General features: G+C 39.3%; 2 protein-coding genes across 2 annotated transcripts; one reads left to right on the forward strand and one right to left on the reverse strand.

The window, feature by feature from the left end:
* Positions 1-262: 262 nt before the first annotated feature.
* Positions 263-7,206, reverse strand: LOC118930958 (centrin-4-like). The gene is given in 7 exon segments (XM_036922978.2): positions 263-4,247; positions 4,430-4,457; positions 4,459-4,506; positions 4,508-4,548; positions 5,151-5,279; positions 5,671-5,817; positions 7,098-7,206. Coding segments are annotated over 7 exon segments (657 nt in total). The 5' UTR covers positions 7,101-7,206; the 3' UTR covers positions 263-3,986.
* A 215-nt stretch (positions 7,207-7,421) lies between these two features.
* On the forward strand, positions 7,422-17,460 carry BBS12 (Bardet-Biedl syndrome 12). The gene is made up of 2 exons (XM_036922972.2): positions 7,422-7,549; positions 15,232-17,460. The coding sequence occupies exon 2, from the start codon at positions 15,248-15,250 to the stop codon at positions 17,384-17,386; it is 2,139 nt and encodes a 712-aa protein (XP_036778867.2). The 5' UTR covers positions 7,422-7,549; positions 15,232-15,247; the 3' UTR covers positions 17,387-17,460.
* Positions 17,461-19,947: the final 2,487 nt, after the last annotated feature.

The raw sequence follows: 19,947 nt of genomic DNA on the forward strand, positions 1-19,947 counted from the left end.
AACCTGCCGAGTTTCAGATAAGTGGCTGGAACGTGTGCAGTTAGGGAAGAGTAGCACCCTAGTAAATGGTATTACTGTGTAACAATATCCTCGTGTGATATGTCTAATTAATCTCCCCTTTATTTAATATCAATATTTGGGCTTGCTACTTGGTTACTTGTATATCAGCAACACAGGTAAGAAGTCAACATGCAAGTTTCAAGAAGGGGGCTGTATTAGTTATCTATTGCTAAATAACTAATTACTCCAAAACTTAGTAGCTTAAAATAACATTTATTGTCTCACAGTTTCTATAGTTCAGGAATCCAGACATGGCTTAACCAAGCCCTTGGCTTCAGGGTCTATCACTGGTTGAATTCAAAGTGTCAGCTGGAACTGCAGTCCACCTCAAGGGTCAATTTCAACATGTTATTATTTTTTAATTATTAAAATACTATTAAATTATTAAATATTAAAATTTTAACATTATTAACAAATATTACTAAAAAGGATCCATTCCCATGCTCATCCAAATGGTTGTTGACAGGATTTGGTTCTTTGTGGGCAATGGACTGAGATCTTCAATTCTTCACTGGATGTTGTCTCGAGGCTGCCCTCAGTTCTGTGCCATGTGGACCTCTTCATAGGGCAGATCAATACACAGCAGCTCATTTCATCAGAGAAAGCAAGCAAAAAGGGAAGAGAGTGCTAATACATGAAAGCCAGTCTGTTATAACCTATTCTCAGAAGAGAGATCTCATCACTTTTGCTATATTCTATTCATTAGTAGCAAGTAACTAGATCCAGTTCACACATGAGGGCAATGAAACCAGGAAACTGGGATCATTGAGAGCCATTTCAGAAGCTGCCTACCACATGAACTCAGTCTTTGGCTTTGCCTACTACCAGCCAACTTAGAGACAGTAAGTCTGTATTGTATCTCTCACAGCCCCTAACAATAGACAATCCAAAAACTTTGATGTTATTTGATGGAAATGAATTCCCTTTTAGTGCATATAGTTCAATAAGCATCATTCTTAATTTCAACCACCTTCATGACAGCTTCTTAAATTGTCCACATACTGTTGGATTTGATTTTGCTCCAAGGAGAATTAAGGAAATGTAGATAACTAGATAAGTTTGAATTTGTTCTGGGATGAAAGCAGGTGAATTCTGAGATCTTTGGCTAAAATGCCTCAAACCTTATCTGACATGTAAGATAAAGTCTCATCATCTTACCTTATCTGCCTTTACCTGATTGTAGAACCATGAAATAGTTACAATTTTCCATTTTTTTTACAAAAAATATCTCAAAAAAAAGTATTTTTTAGTAGAGAAACATTTTTAGATAAAAATACTCCCCAAAATTTCACCTTATCATACAGGAGTTAATTGTTGCTAGGGCAGTAACACAAGCCTGAATTATGTCCCAGAATCATTCAAGACTCCTAGCTTGGTCCTGGGTCTTCCTGTTCTATCAGTATTCCCAGAGCCATTCTTAGAATTTGAGGCATTTTTGTTGGATACACAAGAGTTTATCAGTTAAACATAGCAAACTCAAGCACATCTAATGCTCATAAACTCTCCCTTACTCCAGCATTGGATTAAACCCAGATCATATCAATTAAAAAGTAAAGATGATTATATTTCAAATAGAAAACTCAATGGTCTGATAAAGAATCCCTCTCTTTTTAAGAGTTAGACTACAGTCTTGTAGGAGTAATATGGTCATTGTGAAAATATTGTTAAAGATGGATCATTGCCATCTTATTACTACATAGTTTGAACATCTGTAGAAATCATCTCATGAAGTAAACTTTTAAAATTTAAAGTGAATCATAATAAAAATCAAATAACAGGAAAATACATGCAGCACATATGACAAAGATTAACTTCCTTTGTATATAAAGACCTCCTATATAAATCAATAAATTTTTCAAACAATCAAAAACTAGGCAAAGGACATGAATAGACATAAATATAAAGGAAAAACAGATCCTAAATATGAAAAGATACTCAATGCCTCTCATAAGAAAAATGCACATTAAAACATAATGCAATATGACATAATTTGTCAGATTGGCAGAAATCAAAGTTTGATAATACTTTATCAAAGAATGGACATTTTCATATACTCTTGGGAATATAATTTGGCTAAAATCGTTTTAGAAAGCAAAATCTATGAAGTAAAAAATGTTTAAATTGAAATGCTTTTGACCCAACCATTTCACTTTTAAGAATTCTATACTCACATCTATACAGAGATATATAAGGATACTATGCTAAGCAAATATTAGAAGTAAACTAAATGTCTGCAAAAGAAGACTGTCAAACAAAATATAATCTTTACAATGGAACATTATATAGCCATTAGAGTGAATCATTTTATTTGTATTATTCTGAACTCTCAATTAAATGAAAAAAATCTCTGTAATATATGTAGTAGTATGCTATCATTTGTGGAAAAAATCTATATGCATGTGCATATGTATATGCATCTTCTGCAAGGATTCGTAAGAAACAAAAATAATTGTCTATGGGGAGAACTGGAGCTCAAACAGGGACACTTTTATTTAGAACTCTGAATTTATGTGTATATTCTATTACCCACTTTTAACAACTTAATGGCCGTAATTTTCACATATAAAGCATGTTTAGTCTAGAAGGAAATGCTACATAATTAGAAATTAAAGATACTGTGAAACACTTGAATGTTCATGAGCATATGCCATTCTACTTCAATCAAATAGTGAAAACCTCTCGTGTTTATAAAACAAAAAACTTCAGTTTTTATTTCAGTTGACCTGAAAATCAACCAGGTGGGGCAATCAAAGTTACATTTTCTAGAAGCCTTTCTTGCTCCAGAGTGCTAGGTTTAGGAAGAGTTTGCGATCAGCAAGTGGCATCTGTTGCCTATGAACAAGAGCAGAACAGAAGTCTGCGTGCTTCTGCTCACTGCATCTCCATGTCAGAATTGCCAAGGAAAACACAGTGCAGTCAAGTACTGGATGAAACAGTGCTTTACTTATATAGAGAAGAGAGAGCAAGATCAGCTTCAGGAATTGAACATGATTTTCCCATGGCCAGCAGGTCCTTCCTAAAAGCTGACACAGGGCAATTGGCCTGCACACACCCCTCCTCTTGTGCAGCAAAAGGCCCCTATCCCCTCCCTAAAGGAGACAGATTTAGCAGTGGGGTTGGTCAGGTGCCATATGACACCATACTTAAGCAGAACAAAGAAGTACACATTAAGTCCGAAACAGGGAACAATATTTCCAGACAAGGTGACAAGTCTAGCACACACTCTAAGGACTGTCTCCTGATAAGGAAGTGTTTTTCAAGGCCCATTCTTATGCAGCCCAGTGGTGGTCAAGACTGCATGCAGGAGACTGCCTTTCCCAAAAGTCTGGCTCTTTCATAAAAAACCAAGTTAAGTTACAAAGAGTCAGAATTAAACAAGTTAGAAAATATACACTAAATTGAGTTTTTATCTATAGGAAAGCATACAAGATTTAGAATCCATGTTTTATTTATAATAGGCAATTAACTTTTAATGTTCTCTTTGGTTTTCTCATATGTAGTAAGACAGAGCTAATACTACCAGCTTGCAGGCTGTGATATATTAACTGAGATAGCATATGTAAAATCCCTAACACCTGTCCTAGGTCAGAGGTTTTCAAATAAATGTTAACTTATAGGGCCAAACTTACAGGAAAATCTTGATGATACAAGTGCTTCTTTGAATTTCTTTATAAAAATTAGCAAATAATATAGTTGCCAGATAGTTTAATACTTTTCATATCCGAATATCTGATTAAAAAGAAAATGTTTATCATTTTTTTTAAGTGTTGCACAAAAGGAAAATAATAGGGAGAATAATGGCTTGTTTGCCAAATCATTTGGATGTGAGGTCAATTTCATGAAATTTAAAAAACGTCTTTGGACCATCAGGCTCTATAAACAGCAGTTGGAATTAATACTGTTCTTGGATTCATGGTTCAAGGAAATCATTTTCTTTCTTGATGCTGTAGATTTAATAACATTGGTAGAAACATGTAACTTATGTGGAGTAGACATCGAGAGACCAATTTGTGCACATAAACTAAAAATTTTAAATGAATACATTTACATATTATAGAACTGAACAAATTTGTTAACTTTCCAAAAGGAACAAAAAAGCTATTAAGAGTGGTCTTTTTCATCATTCTAAAAAATTCTTCCTTATTTATTTCTCCATCTCCATCATGATCAGCTTCATCAAACATTTCCTGTAAAACAAAATATTATATGAAATCTATCAAAAATGAATCATGTACTCAAATACAAGCTCAAATTTTAAATGTATTTGAGTACAACTAAGGAACTATAAATCACATATAAATTATAATTGTATAAGTATATATGTAAATTATAACTCTAATTATGTATGCAAATCATAAGTAAAATTTACCTGAAGTTCATCATCTATTAAATTTTCCTCTTTTGATATTGTTTAGTGTTATGTTGCCAGTATTGTCATCATCAAAGTTTGAAATCCTTCAATACTTCTTCTTTTTCATCTTTAACAGTCTTTAAAAACAGAAACAACTAAATGTCACTAATCTTTCATTTACTTTATCAGGCTGGACTTACAGGTCTTTGAGGCCTAGAGCAGCAATGTCACAGGCAGCTGAGCTCTGACTTTATTTACTGCTCTGATTTTTAACAATTATTTTAACAAACATTCACATCTGCCCTAAGGTACTTAAACTCAGGGTTTCTTGAAGTGGAAGAGGAACAGGGTGGTAAAGAGAATGTCTCTTATTAATCTCAGTAATTGATACCCAATACCAAAAATGTACCAAGAGAACAGAGCTTGTCTCATTCAATGCTCCATAGAATAGTGCCTGGCAAAAATAGTTACTCAAGGAAATGTTTAATGACTTCAAGGCTTCAAAATGTTGGATGAAAAAGGTTTCAGCCTTACTATTTCTTAACCAAAAAACCTCTTCTCCACACTGGACAGTCTTCATTAAAATCCTGAAAACATCTTTAATCTTTTTATTCCTATTTATCTAAAATCCCATCCATCTTTAAAGACCTAGATCCAATTCTTTATAAATTCTGATTGCTTCAGCCAAAAAATATAAAAAGCTGCTGCATTACTTTGAAAAAAAGAATCACTACTATACCATTTTTACACTCATTAGGGCAAGAAAATCTTCAAAACTAATGGTGCTGATTCCTTCCTTGCTGATCTCAGCTATCATTTGTTTGATTTCTTCTTTCCTTGGTTCAAATCCTAAGGCCTGCATTGCAATCTGAAATAAGAAGCAAATAAGTTATAATATGCCATGATGTCACTCCTAGCTTTTAAATTACCTACTAATTACCAGATTCTCTTTCTTACTATGAAGTACGCATAAACATAGAAAATCAGGTCAGCAGACCTAGGATCTAATCCTACTGTGACATATGGGCTATGTCCTACTCATTTATAAAACATGAATAAAATGCTTAACAAGACATTGTCTTGTTGGTGTGGGGCAGGTGTATATACACCGACAGTGTAAGTATATGCACTGAAGTGGCAGGTGTCTATACTAAAGACACTTTATATCATGTTTTCAGAAGACAACCGTTAAACATTTAAAGATTGCCATAAATAAATGATATGGTTTATATAATGTTTTAAAATTAGAATTTCAGAACCTTCAGTTCTTTTACATCTATGGTTCCAGACCCATCCACATCAAATAAATCAAAGGCCTCCTTAATTTCTTGCTTCTGGGCTTCATTCAATTCAATTTTTGTTGCTCTTTTCTCCCATTGGTCTGAGCTTGTGTGGTAGTTGGATGCCTGTAATAAATACATACATCAGTGAAAGATAAACTAAGCAACTGGGAAAGTTACCAGACCAGAATAATTGATGAACTTACAGAATACAAAAAAAATTCAAGTATCCTATTCCCTACTATATAATGAGCCTCAACAATTTCCCTCACTAACAGTTGTGCTTTTAGTTATTATCTTGGTGGAAAGCCTGGTTCTTTTTTACCACTGAAGTTTTTCCTTCAAAGTAGTGCCTTTTAAGAGGGAAAAGAGGCAATGGAAGGCATGCTAGCACAGTAGATGTTATGTTGGAACACACATGGCCTTACTTAGTATATCTGAAAAGCATTGTTTAATGCATATTTACTTTAATCTGTGCCCATATGTCTCATAATAAAATTTATTTTGTGGGATAGCCTTGATTGAAACATAAAAGCAGTTTTTGGTTTTCATAAAGTGCTTTATTAAGCAGAAAGCACTTTCCCACCTTCTAGCATACTTTTCTATATTGCATATGATGGGAAATAAAAAGCTACATTTTCCAAGTGAAAAACTAATCCAAGGGTCTGGAAAAGAGTAACAGTTGGACCAGTTATCAGTATCCTGGGGAGGTGGATATCATCTTCCTGCAATCTGCCACTTTCTGCTGGCGAGCTAGGTCAGAGTTACTCCTGGGGTTCTACAGCTTCATTTCAGAATCTTGCCTGCACCTTGGGGTTTGGAAGCGTAGGTGGCAGAGACAGCTACTGGATTCCATGTTCATGTGTATCTATCTAGCATCCAGCTTCACATATGTTATGAGTTGTCATAATGGCAGATTCTCCATTCCTGGGCTGCAAATACTCTGGTGCGGCCTTCAACTCAATATCTCCAGTGGCAGCCTTCAGAATCCTCACCCACCCTCCAGTGATAAGGATTGTAGCTCCCCTGGCCAGATTTTGAGAGTTCAGAACCTCTTTTTAAAGGCCCAGGCCCTCCAACAGTTTTTAAGCATCTTATTCTCTGTTATCTATTTCTATCTGATTGAAGAGTGGTTTCTGTTTCCAACACGCAACCTATCAAAGACTTGGAATTAGCGGTTGCTCGGGCTAACGAGAGAAATAATGAATTGGAGAACAGCTCTTCTGTCCTTGGAGCCAGGGACAATGTGCTTCTATTTGGCGACCAGAGGAGGGTTTACTGATGACGCTAGAGGCTAATGAAAAAGCGAAAAACACATTTCGTAAACTAAGCGAAAGTCCTTCCTTGAGCTGGGGAGAAACTTCAGTCCCAGCGCTAGACCACCAAGAGGTTAGTTTCGCACTTACCATGTCCCCAATCGGCGCCCTGAGCCGGGACCACCGGCTTCACCCCACCTCCGCGCAGCCCGACACAGTGTTCACAGCTCAGAAGCCGTTGCTACGGCCGTTCTCACTGACCGCTCATGCAGCCACGCCCACCAGGCTTAGATTGACAGTCACCCCACCCAATGGTCATAAAGTGAGGCCCTTGAGGCCAAACCTCTTTCTCTATTCTCTACCAATAGTGTAAACGCTCTGCCTTTCCTAGCCAACCGTTAAACTGAACTTTCTCTTTGGTTTCGGAGCGACCGGGCCTACCCACTCCGCCCTCTCTTCCCCTTTAGCACATGCGCACAATGCTGGCATTGGGGACGGCGTTTTCTGCCGTGCGTCTGGGCACCTCAGCTCCAGCCCAACCTCGCCTGACTTTGGGAAGCCGGCAACCGGAGCCCAGCCGTCCGCAAGGAGAAAAGAGCGAGGTTAGTCGCGAGATGATTCCACCGATTGCTAAGTCTTTGGTGGAGACATGGTTTGCTTTTCTGAAACCCTTGGGGCCCGGAAACGGATGAGAACCCAGGGCCTGGTGGGCCTGGTGAATTGGTCCAGCTTTGGTTTACCATTCGGCTGGGATAACCAGAGGAGGAGGGGACTGCGTTGCCTTTTGTGCCGCTAGGCGTTTCTCAGGCTTCACAGTCCCTGGAGTCACTTTTGTCCTTTAGCCATTCCCTCCGCCCTAGTTCACAGGGATTGTGTCTTGGTGAACATCAACACTTACCTACAGAGGGGCATGGTGCAGCGGTGCAGTTGGCAGAAAGTGGATGAGAGGACAGGAAGGGTCTTGCAATGCACTTGAAGTTTCACTGCACAGGAAGGGTCTTTTACTCGTGACCTTTTTGCCGGGTCAGGTTTTGGCCCCATAACCACTATCAGACCCAGCCATTCCATTGGCTGAATCCCAAGAGCTGGTCGGCTTTCCAATCATATCCAACGTGAATCCACATTCTTAAATCGCACACAGATAGCCTGATAATCCAGTTTAGTACTAACTGTAGAGATTTCGATGCATATATAACTGCTGTAAATCCAGAGGGCCAGACTTGCTGGTTCTGTCCAGGCCTGAATCTGGTCTGGGACCAGCTAACCGGTTGGGGAGAAGTGCTGAGGTGGACCTCTGACTTCCTGGTAGAAATGAAGAGGTGATGATCTCTTAAAACGTCTAACCCTTAATTACTTACACATCAGGACTCATTTTATGCCCCCTGCAATGCCTTCTCTAGAGTAAATGTTTTCTAAAAATCATACTGGATTCTCTAACAGCTGATTCAGGAAGAATATGAACTTTTGCCTATTCTTTTTTTTTTTTTAATTTATTTATTTTTATTTTTTTGAAGAATATTATGTTTACTAGGCTCTCCCCTACCCCAAGTCCACCCACAAACCCCATTACAGTCACTGTCTATCAGCGTAGTAAGATGTTGTAGAATCACTACTTGTCTTCTCTGTGTGGCACAGCCCTCCCCATTCCTCCCCCTCACATTATACATGCTAATCGTAATGCCCCCTTTCTTCTTCCCTGCCCTTATCCTTCTCTTCCCTCCCATACTCCCCAGTCCCTTTCCCTTTGGTAACTGTTAGTCAATTCTTGGGTTCTGTGATTCTGCTGCTGTTTTGTTCCTTCAGTTTTTCTTTGTTCTTATATTCCACAGATGAGTGAAATCATTTGGTATTTGTCTTTCTCCGCTTGGCTTATTTCACTGAGCATGATACCCTCTAGCTCCATCCATGTTATTGCAAATGGTAGGATTTGTTTTCTTTTTATGGCTGAATAATATTCCATTGTGTATATGTACCACATCTTCTTTATCCATTCATCTACTGATGGACACTTAGGTTGCTTCCATTTCTTGTCTATTGTAAATAGTGCTGCAATAAACATAGGGGTGCATCTGTCTTTTTCAAACTGGACTGCTGCATTCTTAAGGTAAATTCCCAGATGTGGAATTCCTGGGTCAAATGGTATGTCTATTTGAGCATTTTGAGAAACCTCCATACTGCTTTCCACAATGGTGAACTAATTTACATTCCCACCAGCAGTGTAGGAGGGTTCCCCTTTCTCCACAACCTCGCCAACATTTGTTGTTTGTCTTTTGGATGGTGGCCATCCTTACTGGTGTGAGGTGATATCTCATTGTGGTTTTAATTTGCATTTATCTGATAACTAGCGATGTGGAGCATCTTTTCATGTGTCTGTTGGCCATCTGAATTTCTTCTTTGGAGAACTGTTCAGCTCCTCTGCCCATTTTTTAATTGGATTATTTGCTTTTTGTTTGTTGAGGTGCGTGAGCTCTTTATATATTTTGGATGTCAAGCTTTTATCGGATCTGTTGTTTACGAATATATTCTCCCATACTGTAGGGTACCTTTTTGTTCTACTGATGGTGTCCTTTGCTGTACAGAAGCTTTTCAGCTTGATGTAGTCCCACTTGTTCATTTTTGCTTTTGTTTTCCTTGCCCAGGGAGATATGTTCATGAAGAAGTCGCTAATGTTCACATCCAAGAGATTTTTGCCTATGTTTTCTTCTAAGAGTTTTATGGTTTCATGACTTACATTCAGGTCTTTGATCCATTTCGAATTTACTTTTGTGTATGGGGTTAGACAGTGATCCAGTTTCATTCTCTTACATGTAGCTGTCCAGTTTTGCCAGCACCATTTGTTGAAGAGACTGTCATTTCCCCATTGTATGTCCATGGCTCCTTTATCAAATATTAATTGACCATACATGTTTGGGTTAATGTCTGGAGTCTCTATTCTGTTCCACTGGTCTGTGGCTCTGTTCTTGTGCCAGTACCAAATTGTCTTGATTACTATGGCTTTGTAGTAGAGCTTGAAGTTGGGGAGTGAGATCCCTCCCACTTTATTCTTCTTTCTCAGGATTGCTTTGGCTATTCGGGGTCTTTGGTAGTTCCATATGAATTTTTGAACTATTTGTTCCAGTTCGTTGAAGAATGTTGTTGGTAATTTGATAGGGATTGCATCAAATCTGTATATTGCTTTGGGCAGGATGGCCATTTTGACGATAATAATTCTTCCTAGCCAAGAGCATGGGATGAGTTTCCATTTGTTAGTGTCCCCTTTAACTTCTCTTAAGAGTGTCTTATAGTTTTCAGGGTATAGGTCTTTGGTTAGGTTTATTCCTAGGTATTTTATTCTTTTTGATGCTATTGTGAATGGAATTGTTTTCCTGATTTCTCTTTCTATTGGCTCATCGTTAGTGTATAGGAAAGCCACAGATTTCTGTGCGTTAATTTTTTATCGTGCAACTTTGCTGTATTCCGATATCAGTTCTAGTAGTATTGGAGTGGAGTCTTTAGGGTTTTTTATGTACAATAGCATGTCATCAGCAAATAGTGACAGTTTAACTTCTTGTTTACCAATCTGGATTCCTTGTATTTCTTTGTTTTGTCTGATTGCCATGGCTAGGACCTCCAGTACTATGTTAAATAACAGTGGGGAGAGTGGGCATCCCTGTCTAGTTCCTGATCTCAGAGGAAAAGCTTTCAGCTTCTCGCTGTTCAGTATGATGTTGGCTGTGGGTTTATCGTATATGGCCTTTATTATGTTGAGGAACTTGCCTTGTATACCCATTTTGCTGAGAGTTTTTATCATGAAGGGTTGTTGAATTTTGTCAAATGCTTTTTCAGCATCTATGGAGATGATCATGTGGTTTTTGTCTTTCTTTTTGTTGATGTGGTGGATGATGTTGATGGACTTTCGAATGTTGTACCATCCTTGCATCCCTGGGATGAATCCCACTTGGTCGTGGTGTATGATCCTTTTGATATATTTTTGAATTCGATTTGCTAATATTTTATTGAGTATTTTTGCATCTACGTTCATCAGGGATATTGGTTTGTAATTTTCTTTTTTGGGTGGGGTCTTTGCCTGGTTTTGGTATTAGGGTGATGTTGGCTTCATAGAATGAGTTTGGGAGTATTTCCACCTCTTCTATTTTTTAGGAAACTTTAAGGAGAATGGGTATTAGATCTTCTCTGTATGTCTGATAAAATTCCGAAGTAAATCCGTCTGGCCCAGGGGTTTTTTTCTTGGGTCGTTTTTTGATTACTGCTTCAATTTCTTTGCTGGTAATTGGTTTGTTTAGATTTTGTGTTTCTTCCTTGGTCAGTCTTGGAAGGTTGTATTTTTCTAGGAAGTTGTCCATTTCTTCTAGGTTTTCCAGCTTGTTAGCATATAGGTTTTCATAGTAGTCTCTAATAACTCTTTGTATTTCTGTTGGGTCTGTCGTGATGTTTCCTTTCTCATTTCTGATTCTGTTGATGTGTGTTGATTCTCCTTTCCTCTTAATAAGTCTGGCTAGAGGCTTATCTATTTTGTTTATTTTCTCGAAGAACCAGCTCTTGGTTTCATTGATTTTTTCTATTGTTTTATTCTTCTCAATTTTGTTTATTTCTTCTCTAATCTTTATTATGTCCCTCCTTCTGCTGACTCTAGGCCTCATTTGTTCTTCTTTTTCCAATTTTGATAACTGTGATGTTAGACTATTCATTTGGGTTTGTTCTTCCTTCTTTAAATATGCCTGGATTGCTATATACTTTCCTCTTAAGACTGCTTTCGCTGCATCCCACAGAAGTTGGGGCTTAGTGTTGTTGTTGTCATATATTTCCATATATTGCTGGAATTTTAATTTGGTCGTTGGTCCATTGACTATTTAGAAGTGTGTTGTTAAGCCTCCATGTGTTTGTGAGCCTTTTTGCTTTCTTGGTACAATTTATTTCTAGTTTTATACCTTTGTGGTCTGAAAAGTTGGTTGGTAGGATTTCCATCTTTTTGAATTTACTGAGGCTCTTTTTGTGGTCTAGTATGTGGTCTATTCTGGAGAATGTTCCATGTGCACTTGAGAAGAATGAGTATCCTGTTGCTTTTGGGTGTGGAGTTCTATAGATGTCTATTAGGTCCATCTGTTCTAATGTGTTGTTCAGTGCTTCTGTGTCCTTACTTATTTTCTGTCTGGTGGATCTGTCCTTTGTAGTGAATGGTGTGTTGAAGTTTCCTAAAATGAATGCATTGCATTCTATTTCCTCCTTTAGTTCTGTTAGTATTTGTTCACATATGCTGGTGCTCCTGTGTTGGGCACATATATATTTATAATGGTTATATCCTCTTGTTGGAATGAGCCCATTATCATTATGTAATGTCCTTCTTTATCTCTTGTTACTTTCTTTGTTTTGAAGTCTATTTTTTCAGATACTAGTACTGAAACACCTGCTTTTTTCTCTCTGTTGTTTGCATGAAATATCTTTTTCTATCCCTTGAGTTTTTGTCTGTGCATGTCTTTGGGTTTGAGGTGAGTCTCTTGTAAGCAGCATATAGATGGGTCTTGCTTTTTTATCCATTGTAGTACTCTATCTTTTGATTGGTGCATTCAGTCCATTTACATTTAGGGTGATTATTGAAAGATATGTACTTATTGCCATTGCAGGCTTTAGATTCATGGTTACCAAAGGTTCAAGGTTATCTTCTTTAGTATCTTACTGTCTAACTTAACTCTTATTGAATTGTTATAAACACTGTCTGGTGATTATTTCTCTCCCTTCTTATTCCTCCTCCTCCATTCTTTATATGTTGATTATTCTGTGCTCTTTTGTGTTTCCTTTAACTGCTTTTGTGGGTAATTGATTTTATTTTTTCCCTTTAGTTAGTATTTGTTGGTCTGCTTTCTTTGCTGTGATTTTATTTTCTCTGGTGACATCTATTTAGCCTTAGGAGTGCTCCCATCTAGAGCAGTCCCTCTAAGATACCCTGTATAGGTGGTTTGTGGGAGGTAAATTCCCTCAACTTTTGCTTGTGTGGGATTTGTTTAATCCCTCCTTCATATTTAAATGATAATCGTGCTGGATACAGTATCCTTTTTCAAGGCCCTTCTGTTTCATTGCATTAAATATATCATGCCATTCTCTTCTGGCCTATAAGGTTTCTATTGAGAAGTCTGATGATAGCCTGATGGGTTTTCCTTTGTAGATGACCTTTTTCCTCTCTCTAGCTGCCTTTAAAACTCTGTCCTTGTCCTTGATCTTTGCCATTTTAATTATTATGTATCTTGGTATTGTCCTCCTTGGGTCCGTTCTCTTTGGAGTTCTGTGTACTTCTGTGGTCTGGTCGATTATTTCCTCCCCCAGTTTGGGGAAATTTTTCAGCCATTATTTCTTCAAAGACACTTTCTATCCGTCTTTCTCTCTCTTCTTCTTCTGGTACCCCTATAATGCAGATATTGTTTCTTTTGGATTGGTCACACAGTTCTCTTAATATTGTTTCATTCCTTGAGATCCTTTTATCTCTCTCTGTGTCAGTTTCTATGCGTTCCTGTTCTCTGGTTTCTGTTCCATCAATGGCCTCTTGCATCTCATCCATTCTGCTTATAAATCCTTCCAGAGATTGCTTCATTTTTGTAATCTCTGTCCAGACGTCATCCTTTAGGTCTTGTATATTTCTCTGCATCTCTGTTAGCATGGTACGACCTTTATTTTGAATTCTTTTTCAGGAAGATTTGTTAGGCCCATCTCCTTCTCAGGGGTTGACTCTGTGATTTTGGTCTATATCAAATTCTTTTTCCTTTTCATGGTGATAGAGGTAGTTGTGCGGGGCTGGCCCTGTTTGTCACTGGAAGAATGTCCCTTCTTGCTGGTTTGTGGTCTTCCTCTCCTGGGAGAACAGTGACCTCTAGTGGCTTGTGCTGGGTAGCTGCATGCAGAGGGGGCCTCTAATTCTTGCCTGGCTGCTATGGAGTTAAGCTCCACAGTTGCTATGGGCGTGGCCAGCCTTGGTCTGCTACTCCAATATGGGAGCCACGACGGAGGGGAGACAGGTGGGAGGGTGTTTATCGCCGTGAGGGGCCTCCGAGCTGCGCTGCCGCCCAGGGGGTTAGGGAGCCCGGTGTTCCCTGGGATTCCCAGCAGCTCAGCTAAGTGTCCCGGGATGCTTCCATCCAGCTGTGGGGTCCCTGTCCCTTCAAAAAGCACTTGCTTTTCTTTGACCCAGTGGCACCAGCTGCGGGGACCCTTTCACAGGTCTTACTGTCCTGTTTCCCTAGTTTCCAGCACCCCACGCATGCACTGTGTCTGTGCTCCAGTGCGGATGGCTAAGGCTGGGTGTTTAGCAGTCCTTGGCTCCCTCTCCCTCCCTGCTCTGACTCCTCTCCTCCCTCCGGGAGCTGGGGTGAGGGGGCGCTTGTGTCCCACCTGGCTGCGGCTTGTATCTTACCCCCTTTGTGAGGCACTGGGTTGGATGTAGTCTGGCTGTTGTCCTGTGTCTTCTGGTCTCTCTTTTAGGAATAGTTGTATTTGTTGTATTTTCAAAAATATATATGGTTTTGGGAGGAGATTTCTGCTGCTCTACTCAAGCCGCCATCTTGGCTCCACCTCCTCTTTTTTTTTTTATCAAGGTATCATGGATGTACACTCTTACAAAGGTCTCACAAGACAAACAATGTGGTTATTACATTCGCCCTTATTATCGAGTCCCCTCCGCATACCCCACTGCAGTCACTGTCCATCAGTGTAGTAAGATGTCACAGAGTCCCTATTTGTCTTCTCTGAGCTACACTGTCTTCCCCATGACTCAAGTCTCTTCTTAATCTTCCTTACTTAAACCACTTCAGTACTTCCCATAGGATCCAGTTTGGTAAAGCACTAATCCCTTTCATGATCCAACCTCTTCTCCCTCTTCTAGACCTTCATCTGCTACTATTCCCCACTACTTTCTTTATAGTCCCATAAAACTAAACTACATGTATTACCTCAGTACACTGTATATTTCACATATTTGTGCAATTACTACCACTTCCTTCAGTTTTCAATTTGCTAAATTATTACTCTTCAAGACTCATTCATACCAGGCATTGACTTCTTCTGGAAGCATTGCCTATGGTCTGCATGATCAGCTTCCCTTGTTGGGTGAAGTGTTCTTCCACACCCCTGTGCCTTTATCATTAATATCATTATGATACTGTATCATTGCACTAATTATACTTAATGGAAATTACATACACCAGCAAATCCTCAAAGGCTGTATCTTATTTTTCTTTTATAAACACATACAACCATACATTACACTGAGTAAAGCTCCAAGCATTTGTTTTGTTTGCAGATGATGATTTGTGGCCATGGCTTACAGGATCATAAACAAAAGGAGGCACATGGGACTGCAACAACTGTCATCATTTGCAGAAACAGGAAGAACTTTCCTCGGCCCAGTAAAATCATCCAAATTTATTACAGATGAAGAATGTCACGAGAGTGTGCTAATCAGTTCAACAGTACGGCTTCTTCAAAGTTTGGATTTAACCAGTGCAGTGGGACAACTTCTCAATGAAGCAGTTGAAGCACACAATAACACATATAGGACTGGAACCAGTACTCTTCTGTTTCTTGTTGGTGCATGGAGCAGTGCTGCTGAAGAATGTCTTCATTTGGGTGTTCCCATTTCACTGATAGTGTCTGTAATGTCAGAAGGCTTGAACTCTTGCATTGAAGAGGTAGTTTCCCTTCAAGTGCCTATCTACAATGTGTTTGACCATATAGACAGCACAAAGACATTTTCTGGACTTGAAACATTTAGTGTCAGTTTATGCCCTTTTCTACAGATCCCTTCAGATACTAGTTTGAAACAGAAAGAGCATGATCTCAAAGATGTTGCTTGTCAACCACTGACCATTTACAGTCTTTCTGGAAGACCTGTTAAGTCACCTACACTCTTTAGATCTCAGTCTAATAATGAAATAGATAAAAACACGTCACAAAACCCTCAGACTCTGAAAAACAGTCTGCTTGCAGACACCCACTGCAGAAAGTCAATACTAGTCTACAGCAGGCATTTTAATAGGACAGGTAATAATCAATGGATAAGCAAACCAGATGGATTTCTAGAACAACATGATGCAGCTACTCCCAGAACTTACAGATGTAATGATCTGGTAGAGTTAGAGGTGGGTTTGAGTCACGGAGATCCCAGCAGCATGAAATTAGTAGCAGAAGCAATACGGCTGCAGTATCGGAACACAAGTATGCGCCAAGGCAGCTGTACAATGCCATTTATGTTTGATATTTCAAGAATCTTCACTTGCTGTTTATCTGGTTTACCTGAAACTTTTTCTTGTGTTTGTCCAGGATATATCACTGCTGTCTCAATATCTAGTACTGCTCTGATCAAGGAATTGCAGAACCAGCTTATCCGGGTAGTTCTCATTGAGGGTGATCTCACAGAGAATTATCACCACCTGGGATTTAGTAAGTCTACAAATATTAAAACAGTATTAGAAAGCATTAAGTTTCAGCAAGACAGCTCAGAAGAACTATGGGCAAATTGTGTATTACAGGTATTAATCAAGTTCAATGTGAACCTTGTCCTGGCACAAGGAAATGTATCTGAACACTTAATAGAAAAATGCACACAGAGCAAGCGATTGGTAATTGGTTCAGTGAACAGCAATGTGATGCAGGCTTTTGCAGAGGCTTCAGGAGCAGTACAGGTGGCCTACATTACACAAGTGAATGAAAACTGTGTGGGCAATGGGGTCTGTGTGACCTTCTGGAGAAGCATTTCTATGGATGTTATAGATAGTAGCAACAGAATAGCAATCATGTTAAAAACAGAAGGAATTAATTTGGCTACAGTAGTGCTCACTAGCCTAGTCACTGCACAGATGCAAATCAAAGAAGATAGGTTCTGGACTTGTGCCTATCGTCTATATTATTCTTTGAGAGACCAAAAAGTCTTCCTTGGAGGTGGTGCAGTTGAATTTTTGTGTCTTAGCCATCTTCAAATTCTTGCAGAACAAGCTCTGAATAAAGGAAACCAAACCTGTTCAGGATGGCTTCATAATTCTTCCTCTTGGTTGACCTCATCTCTGGCACTATACAGACCAACTGTGCTTAAATGCCTGGCAAATGGATGGCACAAATACCTTTCAACTCTCATATGTAACACTGCCAGTTGCTCATCAGAATTTGAAGCCAGTGTATTCATTCAACATCATCTACAAAATGCCACAAACTCTGGTTCTCTTTCAACTTACATCTTGAATGAATATTCTAAACTAAACAGTGGAATTTTTAATTCAGGCAGTTCAAGTAAACTGGAACAGATTCCAAGAGTTTATGACGTTGTTATAACAAAGACTGAGGCATGGCGCCGAGCTTTGGATTTAGTATTTTTGGTACTTCAGACAGACAGTGAAATTATTACTGGACTTGGACACACACAGATAAATTCCCAGGAAACAGAAGGCTTTTTATTTTTGTAATGTTAATTGACTAAGTCTTAGGAAAATAATCTTTTGTAATATATTATGCTAGTAATAAATTTTCTAGTAGCAAAGTCATAGTGCCTAAAATGGCAGCCATTAACAAGAAAATAATTGATGTATGTCAATAACTATGCAGGAGCTGCTGTTTCACCCTATTTACAAGCCAACAAGTTAGCCTGTTTCTGTTTCATGGGATGCTACAGAATACATGAGACACTTGGGTCAGAGACAAAGGACTTTTATCACTCACAGCACAAGCATAGCTAGAACCTCATAGTGGCTTGTGACAGTTCCTCATTTCTCTAAGTCTCACAAGAGCAACACAAAGGGCCAATGATGGAAGCCTGCATACAGAGCGGGTTGTGTTACGGGAGAGAAAAACTAAGGTTGGAATATAGACTGTCTTTATAGTAAATAGAAACAATCCTGTTCTTTGTCCGAGGAGAGTTGTTACCTCGTGCCTCAAGGTTGCCTAGTGTAAACAAGCCTGAGACATGATCTGGGTAAAGATAAGTCAGGTCCTTGCATTCATGGCCTACCCAGAAAGTATGCAGTGTCTCTCAGAGCCCACAATGGGTAGCCTCCTCCAACAATCCACTCTTCAACTCCACACATTCTTGGCCAAATTTGAATTTTCGTGTGAGTGTGCTGCACATTGGCTACTCTGATTAATTTGACAGGTTGTTTAGTCAATACCAAATCAATTCAGTTGGTCTCATACAGCATTTAATTAAGGCTACTCTTAACAGACTCTGAGCAGCAGGATGAAGCCAGTCTGTAGTATTGACCTAAGGAGAATCTGGCATTTCGTGAGCATCTACAGATTAAGCATGTAATAACTCAATACCAATTATGTATTCACAACAGAAGCACATTGAATTGGTCCACAGAGCCCCACCCACCGGGTCACTTTTTTTCTTCACTGCAAGATTTGCTCTAATCCTATATTTGACTTTAGTCACTTTTTCCCCCATGGGAATGTTTAATGATTGCACATAAGGGGCTTTAACAGCTGCCAGGAGATTATGTTATCTCCCTGGCTGGGGACTTAGGAAAATGCAGGGAGTGAGAGTGGCAGCTACAGAGGCTCTTTTTCTCTCTCTTGGCTCTACACTTCAATGTTGGTACCAATGTCTCTCTTGTATACTTTCCAGTATCTAGAGGGCACCCAGATTCTGGGGAACCTTCCTTTCTGTCATTCTGTACACTACTGCCTCTCAGTGTACTGCAGTCCTTGGTACCTTTGGCCACCTCGTGTCTGATACCCACTTTCCTCATGGGACTGGATACAATGGTGACTTGGGTACCTGTACCTAACAGAGCTATAAAAGTTTAAGTCCCTTTCTTTCCCAAAGCTCCCTTTTTCTTCAAGCACCAGCAGTCAGGGTAGATGAAAGAGGTGTGGAGGTGTGTGGAGAGAACAGCTCCATGCCAGTAAGCCACATGTTGTATTTATGTTTGGTTTTGATCAGCTACCCAACTTGTGCTCTACAGACTTATATTTTCCTCATTGCTGACAGCATTTGTTTCAGCTTTAGGGAGCTCTTAGCAGCCACAGCCAAATTTCTTCTGGGTGAGGGCCCTGGGGCACATGGCCTTGTTATCATATTAGCATCCTTCTCCCACCCTGAAATGAGTGTGCAAAAACCAAGATACCATTTGAGTGTCTTGTTTTAATCCTATCTCTCAATGCGTAGCCTCCAAACGTTCATTAACACATAGGACAGTGAGAGGCCCCTACAACCTTCCCTCTTTTCCACTACTTGAGTGAAAGCACTCCCTATTGGATCCTGAAGGGTCTTATATCTCTTAGCCCAGCCCACTGGGGTCCTCATCTTTTCCAGAAAACCATGCCTCTATTGGCCAAAACTGTCCAGAACTGTGCAGAGTCAGATTTTGCACTGTTTACAAGCTGACAAGTTACTCTATTAACATTTCATGGGATACTGGCAGAAGACATGAGACTCCTGGGTCTGAGACAAAAGGACTTTATAGTAGCCAGAGTTCATGTTGGTTTGTGTTGGTCCCCTGTGCTCCCAAGTCCCATGACATAAAGAGCTCACAATGAATGCCTGCCCACATGCTAGGTTGTGTTACAGGAGAGAAATGCTGAGCTTAGGCAAGTCACAAGTTTTGTAGTAAGCAGAAGTAAGCCTGTTCTTTGTCTGGAGGGAGATAATCCATACTGCATCATTCTTCCAGGTTCCTCACTGCAAACACAGCCCTGAGAAATGACCTGAAAAAATTTCAATACTAAGCAAGAACGTGCAGGGATACCCAGACCCATGGCAGACTGCCTATCCCAGCAGTCTTTTCTTTTTGCTACTTCACATGATTTAAACATGATAAGGACTGAATTATGTGTATGGGTTCTGGAATTATATATTAGAAGAGCTCTGGGAAGATAATAATAGTAGTAATTAAGTTACTGATTATCTACCATGTTCCAGGCACTATTCTACATCCTTTACATATCAATTTGCTAGGGTTGCAATAACAAAGCACCACAGACTGTAGCTTTAAGTGCCTCAGCTTAAATACTCCTTAGGTAGCCTAAA

Source organism: Manis pentadactyla, chromosome 5, assembly GCF_030020395.1.
Source record: "Manis pentadactyla isolate mManPen7 chromosome 5, mManPen7.hap1, whole genome shotgun sequence".
NCBI classification, from domain to species: Eukaryota; Metazoa; Chordata; class Mammalia; order Pholidota; family Manidae; genus Manis; species Manis pentadactyla.